Raw genomic sequence first — 16,114 nt, 5'->3', positions numbered from 1 at the left:
TTTTATCTACAACAGTTGTGCAAGTGCAAATTTTATTTTTTGATAAAATATCTGGAAGGTTTTACATGATTGGAGCGATTTTTCATTTCATATTCCTAGCTACGATGTGTGGGGAGGTTGGTCTGGAGGAAAAACAGTTATTTTACTATCCATAAGAGTGTATCCCTAGCAACATCTGAATGATTTCACTGATGGTTTTGATCACGACCTTAAAGATCTCTCTAGAGGGTCAACAATATTTGGTAAGTGCTTTCATTGCTAGAGGTGGAGGTTTCACATTGCTGCTGGTGATCCATTTGTATCAAGGAAATTTACGTAAACTTTATTATATGTTTATAAATCTATTTCACTGAAATGTATTTCACTGTGGTTTGCATTGCATAAGCGCAGCTCTGTTTTTTTCTATTCGTAAGCACTGTGTTTATATAATATGGTAGAATTGCTGCTCTGCACACTATATATATATTTTTATGGTTTTCTTTTGGCGTTTGCATGGTTTCGGCAGATTTATGTATCTATGGCAGTAGCTCTTGTAATGACCAGTCCCATACCAGGATGGATGATTTCAGATAAGGTCTCAGACACCAAAAGCCCTAGTTTCCTTCAGCGAAATGCAGTTAGCTGAGCGCTGTAAATTAAATACTTCCTCTTATAAACTGCTGTAAAAACTTCACACTCCTTTTCCAGGGACTGCAACTGGGGCCAAATAAAAGCTTGTGGGGAGGAAAAGATTGTTATGCAGAGTAAAGAAAATAATACTTTATTTCATGCACCAGAAAACAACACTTGGAATGTGTCTGGCTGCACTTTATTAAGTCGGTCACCTCCTTTGAGTGTAGCCGCTGATGGGCAACATGCACAATAAAGCAAATCACCTGGGTTTAACAATCCCCATTGTTCCTAATCCCCATTGCCTCAGTATTATATCACTATCCACCAACTTAATTAAAATCATGTCTGTAATTTTTACACTTATACACAGAAGCTGTTTTGTTAGTGCTTCACATCAGAGCATCTTTGGTTCCACCCCAAACTTACCTGAAAAATTTCGAGATACCAGCATTGTAGTGAGAATTGCACCCTGCAATGTAAAAAAAACAAAACAAAGATTACTGACTGCAATTCTGTATTATAAAATAAGCTGTCCTGTCATGGATGTTAAAAAGTATTAAAAATAAAATGTGTATGTGCACTGTACAAAAGGATCCCCTTTTGTACAGTGCTACATGACCGTGCAATTGTCCAAGTGTGACAGCGCCAACAGCTGAAAATTGGCCTGGGCTGGAAGGAGATAAAAGTGCCCAGTTTTGAAGTGGTTAAAGAGAAACCGACCTTTAAAAAAATAAATAAAAAATCTTTAACATGTAAATGTTTCCTTTTTGGTAGATAAGACTTTAAAAACCTGCTCTACCAATTATACTTTTTTCTTGTGTACGCTGCCTGCATCCATAAGATGCCGAAAATAGAGCTGGGTGTTAGGACAATGCAACTCCAGCATGCAAGTTCAGGAGTTACATTATCAGTGGGAACCAAATTGGTCAAAGGCAGAAGATGCAGGACCAAGGAGACGACCAGGAGAAGTTGGCAGATAGTGTGGATGAAGTGATGAGGAACTGAGGACCCTGCATCACTGGAGGTGGGCACGTTATGAGGTGCGTCTACCATAATGTGCAAGGAAGTTGTGCATACTTGCAGTTAAAAGGCAAATACTGGGGGGGTGCTGGCTAGTTCTGCTTTGAGATTTTGTTTTATTATTTGCATGAGATGCTGTAACAAGAAAAGTTCATATTTTAACTGGGAATTCCTACATTCTGCTGCTAGTAATACCAGCTACAGTATTTCCATTAAGTACATTGAAGTGAAACCAAGAACCATTTACCTAGAAGTCACCCAACACTCACTCTTTTCATTTCCTCTACCCTTACTATACAAGGCCCACTCTTCTGCAGAGTCCTTGAGACTACATGCCAGTAGAAAATACAAGAAATGACTCACTTTAAGCTTTCTCCGTGCATTGAACTTCCTCAAGCATTCTACAGTCTCTTGTCTGTGCATCATTGAGGCAACTGTTGATCGTTGCTGAAAAGAAAAAAAAAAATGTCATTACTACATGAGCAAATATAAAACACGCATGGCGCCTGGCTAGGTTTACAATGAGTGACCACAAATATGAAAATTGCTAAACATTTATAACGGTTTTATTAACTCCATTTGTCTCATAGTACCTGAAAGAAATCCTAAAAAAACAAACAAAAAAACACACATTTAAAAATCACCCAACAACAGCCTAGAATGTCAATATTCCCCCATGTGGACAAGCAAGAAACCTTAAAGAGACTTACGCAGACCCATGGGTGCTTCAGAGCCTGATCTGCTGTGATGCGTTTTGCTGGGTTTATTGTCAGCATCTGATTGATTAAATTCTTTGCTTCCGGGGTCACCGTATCCCACTCAGGTGAAGGGAACTATACAAGAAATTTTAATGCAACACAAACAAAAACATATGTTTGTTAGATTATAAAGTCACACACAATTGTATTTATACCCTGCCCCCCTCGAACGTCTTAAAGGGGTTGCAAATGTTTGTTTTTTATTTTCTAAATGGGTTCCTTTAAGCTAGTGCATTGTTGGTTCACTTACCTTTTCCTTCCATTTCCCTTCTAAATGTTTTATTTCTTTGTCTGAATTTCTCACTTCCTGTAAACTTGCCCCCATCATCTGAGCCGTTCTGGCTGGGGGTTAGTCAGCCAGAACAGCTTACTGAGGAGGAACAGGAAGTAAGAAATTCAGACAAAGACAAAAATGTATTTAGAAGGGAAATCGAAGGAAAAGGTAAGTGAACCAACAATGCACTAGCTTAAAGGAACCTATTTAGAAAATAAAAAACAAACCTTTACAACCCCTTTAACTGCTTTTTAGGCTTTTTTCCTCTATTTTTGTGATAAAGGTTTACACAAATAAAAACTGAACGTTGTAAACATCCCTGCTAGCGTTGAATGGTTTGTCTCATACCTGTAGCCGAAACATTCTGCTGGAGAGCTTGTGCTTTTGTAAAAAACAAACTTACTGGCAGGATCACCAGGTGAAAAATAAGGGAAGTAAATGAATGTAGCCATCAGAAGTAAACATTGATAAGCTGCAATATAATAAATGTTTGCTTTTGGGTTTGAATAGCACTTCAACAGTACAGACAGTGCATAAAACTCCTTAAACTGACCATACGCTGATTGAAACTTGGCAAGTACAGCAGGTACAGAGCTTCTACATGTTAAAAACATCTTACGGACTCTGCTATAGACAACTGCTGTATCTTTATTTTTCTCCAATTTTTACTGCAAGTATTTGTCAAACACTCCAGCTTTGCTGTACTTTTCAGAAAGTTCACACTTCATAGAACAATGCCTCTGGATTGCTCTTGACCAAGAATGTGTGAACAACTTGTAGCCCCCTATGTATCAACAAGAAGATTCAAAAGATTTGTCATGAGAATGCCTGAACAATGTTTGTAAGACGAATTTGCAGAAGCCATTAACTTACGTCATATGCTCCAGCTTTGATTTGCTGGTAGAGCTTATGCTGATCCTCATCCCAGAAAGGAGGATAACCCACTAATAATATGTACAGAATGACCCCTAAAAGAAGAGAACACGTTTACTATCAAGTAACAATAACTTCAAGCATGTGCTGACCAAATCAACCATTCCCAATGTATGCACATATGTAACGCTAAACTCATGCAAACTGATGTATACACTGGTGAAATGCAAATTTAAAAAGCGAACAGTTCAGCTAGTCTTTTTTGATCCAATCAGCCCTGCCAGGTAGCACAGTCAGGTCCCAGACTACCAGCACATTTTAAATGATACCACCTGGTCACAGGGGTGGACCTGGGGGGGAGGGGGGGGGGCTCTGTGCGTGAGAGGGTGGCTGGCCAAATCAACAAGCCGGCGGCCGGGGGAGCAGAAAGATGACATCTCTCACCGTGCCAGCATCCCTGCAGTAACTTCCGCCCTCACTGTGCAGGCAGCAGAGAGATTACATCATCTCTCTGCTGCCTGACTCTGACAAGCAAAACACCACCTTAGCATGTGACAATCGGTATCTGGTGACGTGGCAAGTGACAATCCGCAACATGTGGCAGGTGACGTGGCAAGTGACAATCCGCAACATGTGGTGGCAGGCAAGTGACAATCTGCATCTGGTGGCAGGCAAGTGACATTCCGCAACTTGAGGCAAGTGACATTCCACATTCCGCAACTTGTGACAAGTGACATTCTGCAAGATATGGCAGGTGATGCGACAATCCGCAAACGTGTGGCAAGTGACAATCCGCAAACGTGTGGCAAGTGACAATCCGCAAACGTGTGGCAAGTGACAATCCGCAAACGTGTGGCAAGTGACAATCCGCAAACGTGTGGCAAGTGACAATACGCAAACGTGTGGCAAGGGACAATACGCAAACGTGTGGCAAGGGACAATACGCAAACGTGTGGCAAGGGACAATACGCAAACGTGTGGCAAGTGACAATACGCAAACGTGTGGCAAGTGACGTGGTAAGTGACAAGCTTCATCTGGTGGCAGATGGCGTGGCAAGTGACACACACAGGGCTCCCACTGATTCTGCATTATGGTGAGTTGAACCATTTCATTTTATATTACAATGTAATAATATAAATAATGCGCTTTAATCATCCTGATACCATAACAACCATTGTGCCGTGATCATTGAAGCGCTAACACCAGTTATTTCCCTGATAAATTGCCCGCCAAAAAAATATTTTCTGGTAGTTCCTCCTGAGACTAGACTCTGGATCTGCCCCAGCCTGGTCAAAGAACCACACCCAGACTGCAGAGTTGCATTATGCAGAAATGAAATGAAAGAGTGCCGACTCTTCCATCCAAGAACCCTTTTACAGTAGGGCTAAAAATCGCACCTGAAAAACGGCCTTTCTGCAGTCTCAGTGTGAAAGCCCTCTGGCTTTCACACTGAGGCAATGCACTGGCAGGACATAAAAAAAACTCCTGCAAGCAGCATCTTAGGAGCGGTGAAGAAGCGGTGCTCCTGCTGAAATGAATGGGCAGTGCGGCTGAACTGCTGGCAAAGCACAGCTGCAGCGGCACTTTGCGGCTGGTTTTAACCCTTTTTCGGCCGCTAGCGTCGGTTAAAAGCACCCCGCTAGTGGCTGAATACCTCTGCAAAGACGATGGTAAAGCACCGCTAAAAATAGAGGTGCTTTACCGCCACCGCCGCCCGTGCCCCAATGTCACAGCAGCCTAAGGCTCAATTCACGCCTATGCATGCTGCTTTTGAGTGTTTCAGCATTGCTTTTTGCTGTGCTTTCCGTATTTTTGATTATTTTCGTTTGGACAATTTGTTGTTGAGCAGAATAATGCAAAACACATCACAAATGCGCTAAATGCTTTTCTGATGCTTCTCCATTGAAGTCTATTGAAACAAAGAAAGCAGCGTTGTGTGTTTAAAAAAGTCCCTGACCCTTTCCAAAAATGCAGAGACACATTTTTTGTACTTAAATCAAATAAATTGCTTTCAATGGCATATCTAGCAAACCAAAAACGTTATCGTTAGAATAACTAAGTTTAGGAACTTAATTTACTTGCTGTACGCATGTTCAGAAAAACACAACCTGTACAGTAAGCCAACAATGAATCTAGTGCACACAGAAAAGTCAGACTCCTTACCACAGGCCCATATGTCAACTGGCTTTCCATAAGGGTCTTTCCTCAATACCTCTGGTGAGAGGTATCCTGGTGTGCCGGCAAAACCTGAAAAACAGAAAAAACATTAAATTATACTGCATTTCTTTGGTCTTATGTAACTGCCTTCTGTGGGTCACAGGCGAGAGTAATACTGTAGTTTAGTAAAATTTCCCACAGCAGCCAGAAAGGCATAATCTAATGCTGGGTTTAAAGATCCAGGACAAGGCAACCAGAGAAAAGATTTACACCTAAGGCATACACATGTATGCAGAAATGAAGACAGCAGACACTAATAATACATACATATCCATAATTTTATGTGCTTTAACAATTACACAACAAGGGATGTACATCCTATGCGACTTATTTCTACATTTGATACCCCGACACAAGTAATGTTAGTTTACAGAACTTATCTCTATGACCTCTTGGGTTTTCGTGTTTTTGCTTGCACTACTGTAGTGAAACTTTAGGCACTTTCTTAAAAATGTATCTTCGGTGTGCACATTTGAATAGTTCCATTACCCACTATGAGCAATAACCCGACTACGGTTTCAATACATATAACTTGTATGCAAATGGCGGGCTAAAGGCACCAGTGCATGTTGAAGGCCTTACAATAAACCACAGGTTAAAACAGCTACTGCAGTATAGGAATCAGCCCTGCTGAATTCAGTAATTTAAATGATGAATAGACTCTGCATGCTTACCAAACCATGCTTGCTGGTCTCCCTGGACTTCAATGGCAAGACCAAAGTCAGCCAGTTTCACAGCAGCCCCCTTGCATTTGCTGGCCAATAACAGGTTCTCAGGCTACACAGAAATAAGAGTTAAAGTGAGTTTAGACAAAACTGGACATTAACTGTAAAAAATAAAAAAATCATTCAACGCAAAAGAAAACCCATTTAATGTGACCAAAAACAAATCTATAGACTAATGATATCTGTTAAAAAAAAAAAAGAAGAAAAAAATTGTGAAATGCAAGCAATGACTATACTTGTAATAACATTAGTGATCACTAGGTGGCAATCAAAACACTTTTATGTAGCAATGCAGAGGTATTAATCTTCCACTGCCTCAGCTATCTAGTGTTTTGCCTGTCTTATGATTAGCCCAAGAGGCTTATGTGTAAGTGCTTAGGAGTAAGAAGACGGTAATGCTCTGGTGAGTGAAGGGAAAACCACTACTAGCAGATGTGTAAGAGGGCACTGAAGTGAGGGAAAGAGAACAAAAGTGCGCTTGGTTAATCATGTGTATGCAATCTGTAGGTATTGTGCGCTGGGAGTTGTAGTTCTTTGAAATTGTAAGGTAGTTAACCCAAACAAAAAGCTCATTCTACTTCGGATACTCATATTATTTACAATGATATTCTACACAAGGACTTTCTGGATATACATTTTAGGGGGGGCGGCACAGTGTCACAGTGTCTTAGTGGTTAGCACTTCTGCATTGCGGTGCAAGGTTCAAATCCCGGCCTGGACACTATGGAGTTTGCATGTCATCTATGCGTTTCCGCCTGGTTTCTTACTACACTCCAAAGTCATGCTGGCCTTTAAAATGGTATTAAACTCATATTAACCCCTCAGTGACTGGAGGAAAAACAAAAATGAACGCTTGTAAAAAAAATTGCACGTTTGTCATGCGTTGATAAAACTGTACATATCATTGCAACTAGTTTGTATATGCAGATTGATTATCTCTTGTTTACTTTTCAGGACAAATTGGGCTTTCTTTTAGTGGCGATTGGTAACAAATATCTTTTGAATTTTCTTTATCATTAATATTACAGGAAAACTGGCTTAAAAAAAAATATATTTTTTTTTAAGTAGCTGTATATTTAGAAAATTTTACTGAACTTTGACCCCTTACCTTGACCCCAACACGAACCCTGGCACTAACCTAAACCAAACCTTGATCTATATTTTTTATGTCATTTTTTTTGTATACACATTTGTTTATATCTTTCTCTCTGTGCAGGAGAGAAGGATGTAAAGTAGCTTTCTCTACATTCAGAAGAGAAAGAAACCACAGGGGTAGGAGGGCAATACAATGACTGATGACTGTGATAGCCAATTAGAGGCGAACGCCGCAGTGAGGTGACCAGAAACTGGGATTAGTACAAGACCCAGGGCTCTTGCATAGTGCACTCCTAGCACAAAGAGGTATGCATATATGCGGCCTCAGGGATAAAGACCTGTTTATTGTCAGCAGGAAGGATTTTTATGACAGATGAGGCCCTAATGGTTTTGCCATAAATGCTTCCCCCTGCCTGTCGGTGATAAGGCCACTAAGCCAATTATGCACAACACAGAGTACATTTACAGCACCTGCTCTGTGCCCTGATGAAGTCACTCCTGTGTGCATGCGCAGGAGGGATGTCATGGAAATTCAAGCGGCCGAAAAGAGCAAACCCAAAAAGCAAGGTCGGGAGAAGATGAAAGCACCCAAGCACTGAACTGGAATGCATGGAATATGGGAGAACCACACAGAACTGGAAGGCAGATTTTGACAGACAAGTCTGTCCATGTGCATACTAGCACATTATGGTATAAACCTGCAGGGAGCTCATGTATACAAAATTTGTGGCGTTTAATGCCGTTTTTAATGTGTGGGTGCATGGGAATTATTGGACCTTAGATTGTTTCTTGAGAGAAGTGACTGATATGAATGAACATAATGTAAAGTGCTGTGTCAATTGAGAGCACTATATAAAATTATCTGTAATACTTATACTTGCTAAATAACACTGATAACAGCCGAACCTTTGTATACAATATGTCATTCTCTCATACATGTCCCTTTATCTTCCAATCCACCTGTTATAAAGGTTATTTCTGGACCTGCAGCATGCATCTGTGATTGGCACTGCTTGTACCATGTGATCACTGTGACCAATCACAGCTAGCAACACAATTGTACACAATGAATGTCATGAATCAAAGCCATTCATTCTTACCAATTTCAATGTGATCTGCTGTGACTGGTCACAGCGATCACATGGTATCAGCAGCAGGCCGGATGGAGCGTGGCGCCACGGATATATGCAAAATGCGTTTCTGGAGGACATCATATGACATTCACCTGGAACAACAAATGTCCCGCTCAGACGTTATATGACAATAGGCTAGGTGGGAAGTGGTTAATCTCCAACTGCTCGGTAGCACCACATGGGTGGAGCTATTACACGCAGGGGAGAACAACGCATTCTGCAGGTGTTGCGTTATAGGCCAAGCATGGAACACATGGAGGCAAGGGTCATTTACTACTGGGGGGGGGGGGGGGGTCAAAGTTTGGCTTGCCACACAAATTCATTACTTTAAATGGAATCCCAAAATTGTCCATTTTCCTCTCAGCCAAAATCAACCTGTGATATAATAATTTATTAGTAAGGAGCCAGGACAGAAATCAAGAAATCAAAGGACAGACTCCTACTGGGCATAACACTTTTAAAATGTATCCAAATGACTAAACATATGAAGAATAAAATCACCAGTATTACCTTAAGATCCCTGTGGACGATGTCATGTTGGTGGATGTGGTTGACACTCTCCAGAATCTGGTGAATACAGTGGCTGCAAAGCCAAAACAAGACAAATGGTAAGTAATCGGTGAACACAAGTGGCTTTTGTCTAGCTTCGGACAAGAAGGAAGCAAACTAAATAGTGCAGATATACACTATGGTTATATCATTGATAGCATTTTATTTACAAATAGCTGAGTTTTTTTTTTTTTACTACAGAAGATATTAAAAAATAAAATAAAAATGATGGCAACACTGGAGCTTATAATCCTGAAGTTTGTAGCCCACAGCAACCAGTAAAACTGCATTACTTGCTACTGGTAACAAGCCTTTTATTTTATTTCTCCCCTTTTCACCATTCATCTCCCAGAGCGTCGCAATAGGCCATAAGTAATGCAGCACTAAAATTACAACTATACATAATGGGGAGAAATAGGATTATTATATTTAGCCAATATCACATTAAATATTTTCTCTTCAACCATTCCCTTTCTCCTAGCATGCATCAATAACCTTGTCAAGGAGTCACTGGAGGGCTCTTCCTCCCAAAGCAAGCAGTGACCCAAGAGCCACATTTCTATAATGAGGCCGTCATTAAATGTTAACTTTCAAGTTGTTTAGTAAAGGAAAATACATAATAGTTATTTTAATTTAATAAATAATACAATACAGGTTTTGCTTTTATGGGCTTTACAGTTTGTCAGTGACACCAGTGTCACCTAAATATTCCTACACTTATAGCAATGATTTGCCAACTAGGGCACGTTGTGACATTGCAGGGAAATTGTAAAGGGGGGGGATAAATACTGCATGTACCGATGTGACAAAACAAGGATCAGGCAAGAATCTCTATGGGAACACATTCAGCATCTTGTAACATTAGCATGGCACTGGCAGTAAGAGGAGTCACAGCACAGGCCAAAGTTGTCTGTGTGCTCCAGCGACCATTTTGGGTGAGCCCATGACCTATTTTAAAGCAAGAATTTGACCATAAAGCAGGTTTGTGCAGTAAAAGGAAAATACACCTCTAATGGGAATCCTATAGATCATTTTTTAAGACATTCTTTTAGTGGACAAAATTGTACTCCACAAAAGAAGTATGGAAAAAAATCTTTAAAGAGAAGTATGTCTTATTTTTTTTATTTTAAATCACACATACCTAGGTGGAAGCAGCCTTTATCTGACGTGACATCTGTCCCCCACCTTCTCTGAGGATGAGAACTGAGCAATCAAACACCGCTGATCGCTCAGTTTTTCCTGCTGCTCTGAGCAGAGAGCCGTATTTGCTCTTCTGCCCCCCACGCCCCCCCCCCCCCCCCCCCCCCCCCTCCTGCTCACTGGAGCGCTGAGCTGCGGATCGCTGAAAGGCTGAGCCAGGTGCCAGTCCAGGCATCTGGGTGGATCCCTACTATATGGGTGCAATCCTTCCCAATCCTGGACTGGCTGGAGTGATGTCAGACAACAGCAAGCTTTAGCCCACTGTTGACTGGAAACGGGTCACAAAAGTGCAGAACTAACTGCACTCCTGTGATCCACGGGAAAAGTACAGCTTTGGATGAGCTTTGGCTGTACTTTTCTCTTAGCACTACTTTTCTTTTAACCACCTGACCTCCCGAAAAATGTACCGCCCTTCCCTACTAGCCCATTTTTTGCAATATGGCACTTTTTTTGGAAGCTAAAGGAAGCTATTTCGCTAAAAAAAATAATTCCTTTAGTGACCCTTTAAAGCTATTTATCTAAACGTATATTTGCTCAGAAAGAAGCCTGAATGAATTTGCCACAAGACTATATAAAAAAAAAATACAAGTTGCTTTACCTTTGTAGGCTAAGGGGGCCGCAGAAAACAGATTTACTTGAAAAACTCTTTAAATACTTTCCGCTGGACCAATGTAGATACACTTCGAGTCAGATGCTCTCTAGTTCCAGGAGGATGTACCAGTGCGCTCTGCCATAAGCATGTGCAGCAGCGTGATTTGTGATCGCCTGGCACCACGCGGTCGCGCTGTGTCCAGTCGCGCCTGGCACCACGCGGTCGCGCTGTGGCCAGTCGCGCCTGGCACCACGCGGTCGCACTGTGTCCAGTCGCGCCTGGCACCACGCGGTCGCACTGTGTCCAGTCAGACCTGGTACCATGTGATCACTGTGACCATTTGCAGCGATCACAGATACAGTAGTAAATAAGGCCGTCATATATAATGCCTGGCTACTAATGTGTGATTTAATGTGGGAAGTTGTGGAAACTGATGGCCAGCAGACAAGCAGAACTCACAACATGATTGTTTGTTTTGATATTACAATGCTGATGTTATAAAATGAAAGTGTGTTATGACTACAGAAATCCTTTAATATCCCTTTATAATTAGCCAACATTTATTAATGTTTATCCTAATGTTAAACATTGTTTTCTAAGCAAATAAACGTTCTGTTTATAAATGTTTTCGCACAAGAGTCGCACAACTTTCACCCAGAGCAACTGGAGAGCAGAGAAAGGCAACTAAACAGGGGTGGGGGACCTAGGGTATGAGGAAAGATTATGGAAATTAACAAAGCATTTGGAAAGAAGCAATTGAGAGAAAATCTGATAGAATTAAACAAATTTATAAATGATGACTGCATTATTAGGAATAAACTGTTCAATCTAAGGACTCTGAAGAAGGCACGTAGTTACAATATTAAGTTGGAACAGAAGCAATTTAATCTTAAGCTGCATAAGAGGTTCTCTAATGCAAGAACAGTAAAAATGTGGCGATCCCTCCCAGTGTTCAAGTGGCTGTAAAGGCAGGTGTTTTTTTTGTTTTGTTTTTTATCTTAATGCATTCGGAGTTGAGGAAAATGAGATAAAGATAAAAAACTTTCTGTGTGCAGCAGACCCCCTAATACTTACCTGAGCCCTATCTCGATACAGAGATGGTGCACAAGAGACTCGGCTGTCCGCAGCACTCTCTCCCGATTGGCCGAGAAAGCAGTGAAGCAACCAAACATTTTCTGTAGTTGCAGATCAGACGTGCACAACGGTCAGGAGTAATTCTTGACCATTCCTCTTTACAGAACGGTTTCAGTTCCGCAATATTCTTGGGATGTCTGGTGTGAATCGCTTTCTTGAGGTCATGCCACAGCATCTCAATCGGGTTGAGGTCAGGACTCTGACTGGGCCACTCCAGAAGGTGTATTTTCTTCTGTTTAAGCCATTCTGTTGCTGATTTACTTCTATGCTTTGGGTCGTTGTCCTGTTGCAACACCCATCTTCTGTTGAGCTTCAGCTGGTGGACACATGGCCTTAAGTTCTCCTGCAACATGTCTTGATGAACTTGGGAATTAATTTTTCCTTCAATGATAGCAATCCGTCCAGGCCCTGATGCAGCAAAGCAGCCCCAAACCATGATGCCCCCACCACCATACTTCACAGTTGAGGTTTTGATGATGATGTGCCTCTTTCTCCACACATAGTGTTGGGTGTTTCTTCCAAACAACTCAACTTTGGTTTCATCTGTCCACAGAATATTTTGCCAGTACTGCTGTGGAACATCCAGATGCTCTTGTACAAACTGTAAACGTGCAGCAATGTTTTTTATGGACAGCAGTGGCTTCCTCTTTTGTATCCTCCCATGAAATCCATTCTCGTTTAGTGTTTTACGTATCGTAGATTCGCTAACAGGGATGTTAGCCAGAGACTTTTGTAAGTCTTTAGCTGACACTCTAGGATTCTTCTTCACCTCATTGAGCAGTCAGCGCTGTGCTCTTGCAGTCATCTTTACAGGACGGCCACTATTAGGGAGAGTAGCAGCAGTGCTGAACTTTCTCCATTCATAGACAATTTTTTTTTACCGTGGACTGATGAACAGCAGGGCTTTTGGAGATACTTTTATAACCCTTTCCAGCTTTATGCAAGTCAACAATTCTTAATCGTAGGTCTTCTGAGAGCTCCTTTGTGCGAGGCATCATTCACATCAGGCAATGCTTCTTGTGAAAAGAAAACCCAGAACTGGTGTGTTTTTTATGGGGCAGTACCCAACACCTCCAATCTCATCTCATTGATTGGACTCCAGTTGGCTGACACCTCACTCCAATTAGCTCTTGGAGGTGTCATTAGTCTAGAGGTTCACATACTTTTGCCAGCTGCACTGTGAATGTTTAAATGGTGTGTTCAATAAAAACATGGTAATGTTTAATTCTTTGTGTGTTATTAGTTTAAACAGACTGTGATTGTCTATTGTTGTGACTTAGATGAAGATCAGATCACATTTTATGACCAATTTGTGCAGAAATCCATATCATTCCAAAAGGGTTCACATACTTTGTCTTGCAACTGTATATGTAAATAATTTAGGGCTGCAACTATTATTTTCATAATCAATTTATTGGCATATTATTGTTTTGATTATTGCTGTGATATGCATATTTTTTTGGGCCCAATTTGTTGTTGGACAGATTAAAAAAAACAAATTGCCAAAAAAACGCATTACATGCTTTTCTACAGCTTATCTATTGAAGTATATTGAACCAAAAAAACAAAAATAGCACCGTATTGCATTAAAAAAAAAAAAGTCCTTGCACTTTCCAAATACGCAGCAGCTGAAAAAATTATGGATGTGAACGTGTCCCATAGGAAACCATGTAAATGAACTGTGTCGCCCAGGCCTGAGATGTTTAGTAACATAATGGGGTTAAAAAAACTAAAATTAGTACAAAAAGAGCAAATAATCGCTACTGTTAAGGGGTTCATTTTTTACTGTGGGACAGTGAAAGTAATATTTACAGTAGAGATTTGCTCTTTTTGTACTATAAAGGGCTAATTTTCGTTTTTTTTAACCCCATTATGTCACCGGCCGATAAATCGATTATGAAAATGGTAATCTATTAATTTCATAATCGATTAGTTGTTTCGGCCCTAAAAATAATTAGATATATTTCTAAAATGAACAGGAAGCTGTAACACTTGAGCAATGTATTTAGCCAAGTCATCAAACAACATAGAAACCTTTAAATGTTATCTTTCTCTTTACAGGCACATCCATCAAAACGTATAAGCATACAATTACATGGAAAGGGTAAGGGAATGCCTCTAGAACGATCACCACACACACACGATTTAAAGGGAAATAAATATTTCACTTTTATCATAACCGGTCAGTGAGGACTAATCTCTTTGAAATACAATTGCTAGAAGGCTGGATTTGGAAACCTCCACGGCTGCGCATCTGCAAACTTCAGCTCCGTCTTGCCGTTGGGAGCACAAAGGGTTTGGCGAACACACATTACGGCAGAGTTCTTGAAAATTTGTTGCTTGGCAACCAGTGCAACAGCCTTTTAGAAGAAGATCAGATACATTCTGCTTGTCTCATTTTCCTCAGCTGCATACTTAACATATTCCTATAAATCTCTGCTGAGGTTAAAACAAAAAAAATGCAGGAGTGTGTTGCTAACATTATGATTGTACTTGTTCTTGCGTCAAAAGGGAATGAAACATGGATTTCTGTGTAAGCTCAGCTTTGGAATCCCGAGGTCTTAAAATACGTAGCCGTACTGTTATTCCTCATACACACATACAGGATTTCCCGAGGGGAAAGCCGAGAACCTGCTTGGTTCAGTCTTTCCCCTACACACGACCAGTTTCCCCGACAGGAAAACTGCGATGGAGCTTTGGCCGGGAATCCTGGCCGTGTGTTTGCGCCATCGCAGTTTTCCCATAGGAAAACTGACAAAAAACGGCGGGCAAAAGTCCACCGTTTTGCCTGGTTGTTCTCTTTATTTGCCCGGCGATTTTTGGGCAGTTTTCCAGTCGGAAAACCTGCGAGGAGCATACACACAGCTGGGATTCTCAGCCAAAAGCTCTCCGGAGATTTCCTGGTGAAAGAAACCATATAAAGGCCCATCGGCTTCTGGCTGGATTCCATTGGTGAAAGCAAACTAAATATTAAGTGCTAGTCTTGAGTCTAATGACAGGGACAACATTTTTTTAGTCAGCACTGCTGTAATTACAAGTAGGCTCCAGTGGGTAATTTTTTGGGGTTCCGATATGAGGAATGCTTTTTCCATCGAGTAGCAAATCCATTTTTTGCAGCTCAGGTTCCATAAATCTAGGGTTTGCCCTACCGGGTGTGAAGTGGGTATATACACAGGCAACTATATTGCATTAGAGATATAAATTAAATATTCTGTGCTTATGGTATGATGTGACCATTAATATAATTAGTTGTATAAACATGAAAAGATTGTGAAAAAAATGTGTGTAGGTGCCGCCTTGGGGAATGAAGCACTCAATCCAAACATGTGAATATATAAAGGAATTGCCCAATCCTAAATCACATAAACTTACAAACCAAGTGAAATCCCAAAAAGTGATGTTAAATCAAACAACCAGTGGGGAAAAAACTGATACAAATAATCAAAAATGTAAGAGCCAGTTCACACTGGGGCGACCTGGGATCCGACTTCAAGTCACCCCAAGTCGCGCAGTCGAGAAAATGAATGGAAGTGAATGGAGCCGTCATAATGTACACTACTGAAGTCGCTCCAACTTCAGAAAAGGTTCCTGTACTACTTCAATCCAACTTCTAGGCAACTTGTACCCATTGATTTCAATGGAAGTCGCCTCAGAAGTCTGATCACTGTCTTAACTGAAGCAAAAATACAGGAGGATAACATACATTTCTCAGGCAAACCCCTCCCCCCTCCCTCCCACAGAGCTGATTGTTGTTTGATTGGCCACTGGAAAGCCTCCTGTCCTGAAGGCGATTTGAAGTTGCCTTGTAAAGTTCTGGAGGCAACTTGAAGTTGCCTTGTAAGTTGCCTGATGATTCATACTCAAGTCGTGTCCAAGTTGCCTCCCAAAGTCGTGCTGGAACTCGTGTTGCCCCTGTGTGAATGGGCTCTAA

General features: G+C 41.1%; 1 protein-coding gene across 24 annotated transcripts in view; it reads right to left on the bottom strand.

Moving 5' to 3' along the window:
- CAMK2G (calcium/calmodulin dependent protein kinase II gamma) overlaps positions 1–16,114 on the bottom strand; it is a 322,552-nt gene that overhangs the window by 91,675 nt on the left and 214,763 nt on the right. For all 24 annotated transcript variants that reach the window (XM_040320435.1, XM_040320410.1, XM_040320413.1 and 21 more), the window contains exons 6-12: positions 9,219–9,291; positions 6,430–6,532; positions 5,702–5,785; positions 3,538–3,632; positions 2,343–2,465; positions 1,996–2,079; positions 1,039–1,081 (exon numbers count right to left, since the gene is read on the bottom strand). In XM_040320435.1, the coding sequence (XP_040176369.1) occupies positions 1,039–1,081; positions 1,996–2,079; positions 2,343–2,465; positions 3,538–3,632; positions 5,702–5,785; positions 6,430–6,532; positions 9,219–9,291 (605 nt within the window). The remainder of the gene's footprint in view (positions 1–1,038; positions 1,082–1,995; positions 2,080–2,342; positions 2,466–3,537; positions 3,633–5,701; positions 5,786–6,429; positions 6,533–9,218; positions 9,292–16,114) is intronic.

Source organism: Rana temporaria, chromosome 8 (genome assembly GCF_905171775.1).
Source record: "Rana temporaria chromosome 8, aRanTem1.1, whole genome shotgun sequence".
Lineage (NCBI taxonomy): Eukaryota > Metazoa > Chordata > Amphibia > Anura > Ranidae > Rana > Rana temporaria.
The sequence above is the reverse complement of the archived record's forward strand: the minus strand, read 5'-3'. Positions and strand labels throughout refer to the sequence as shown.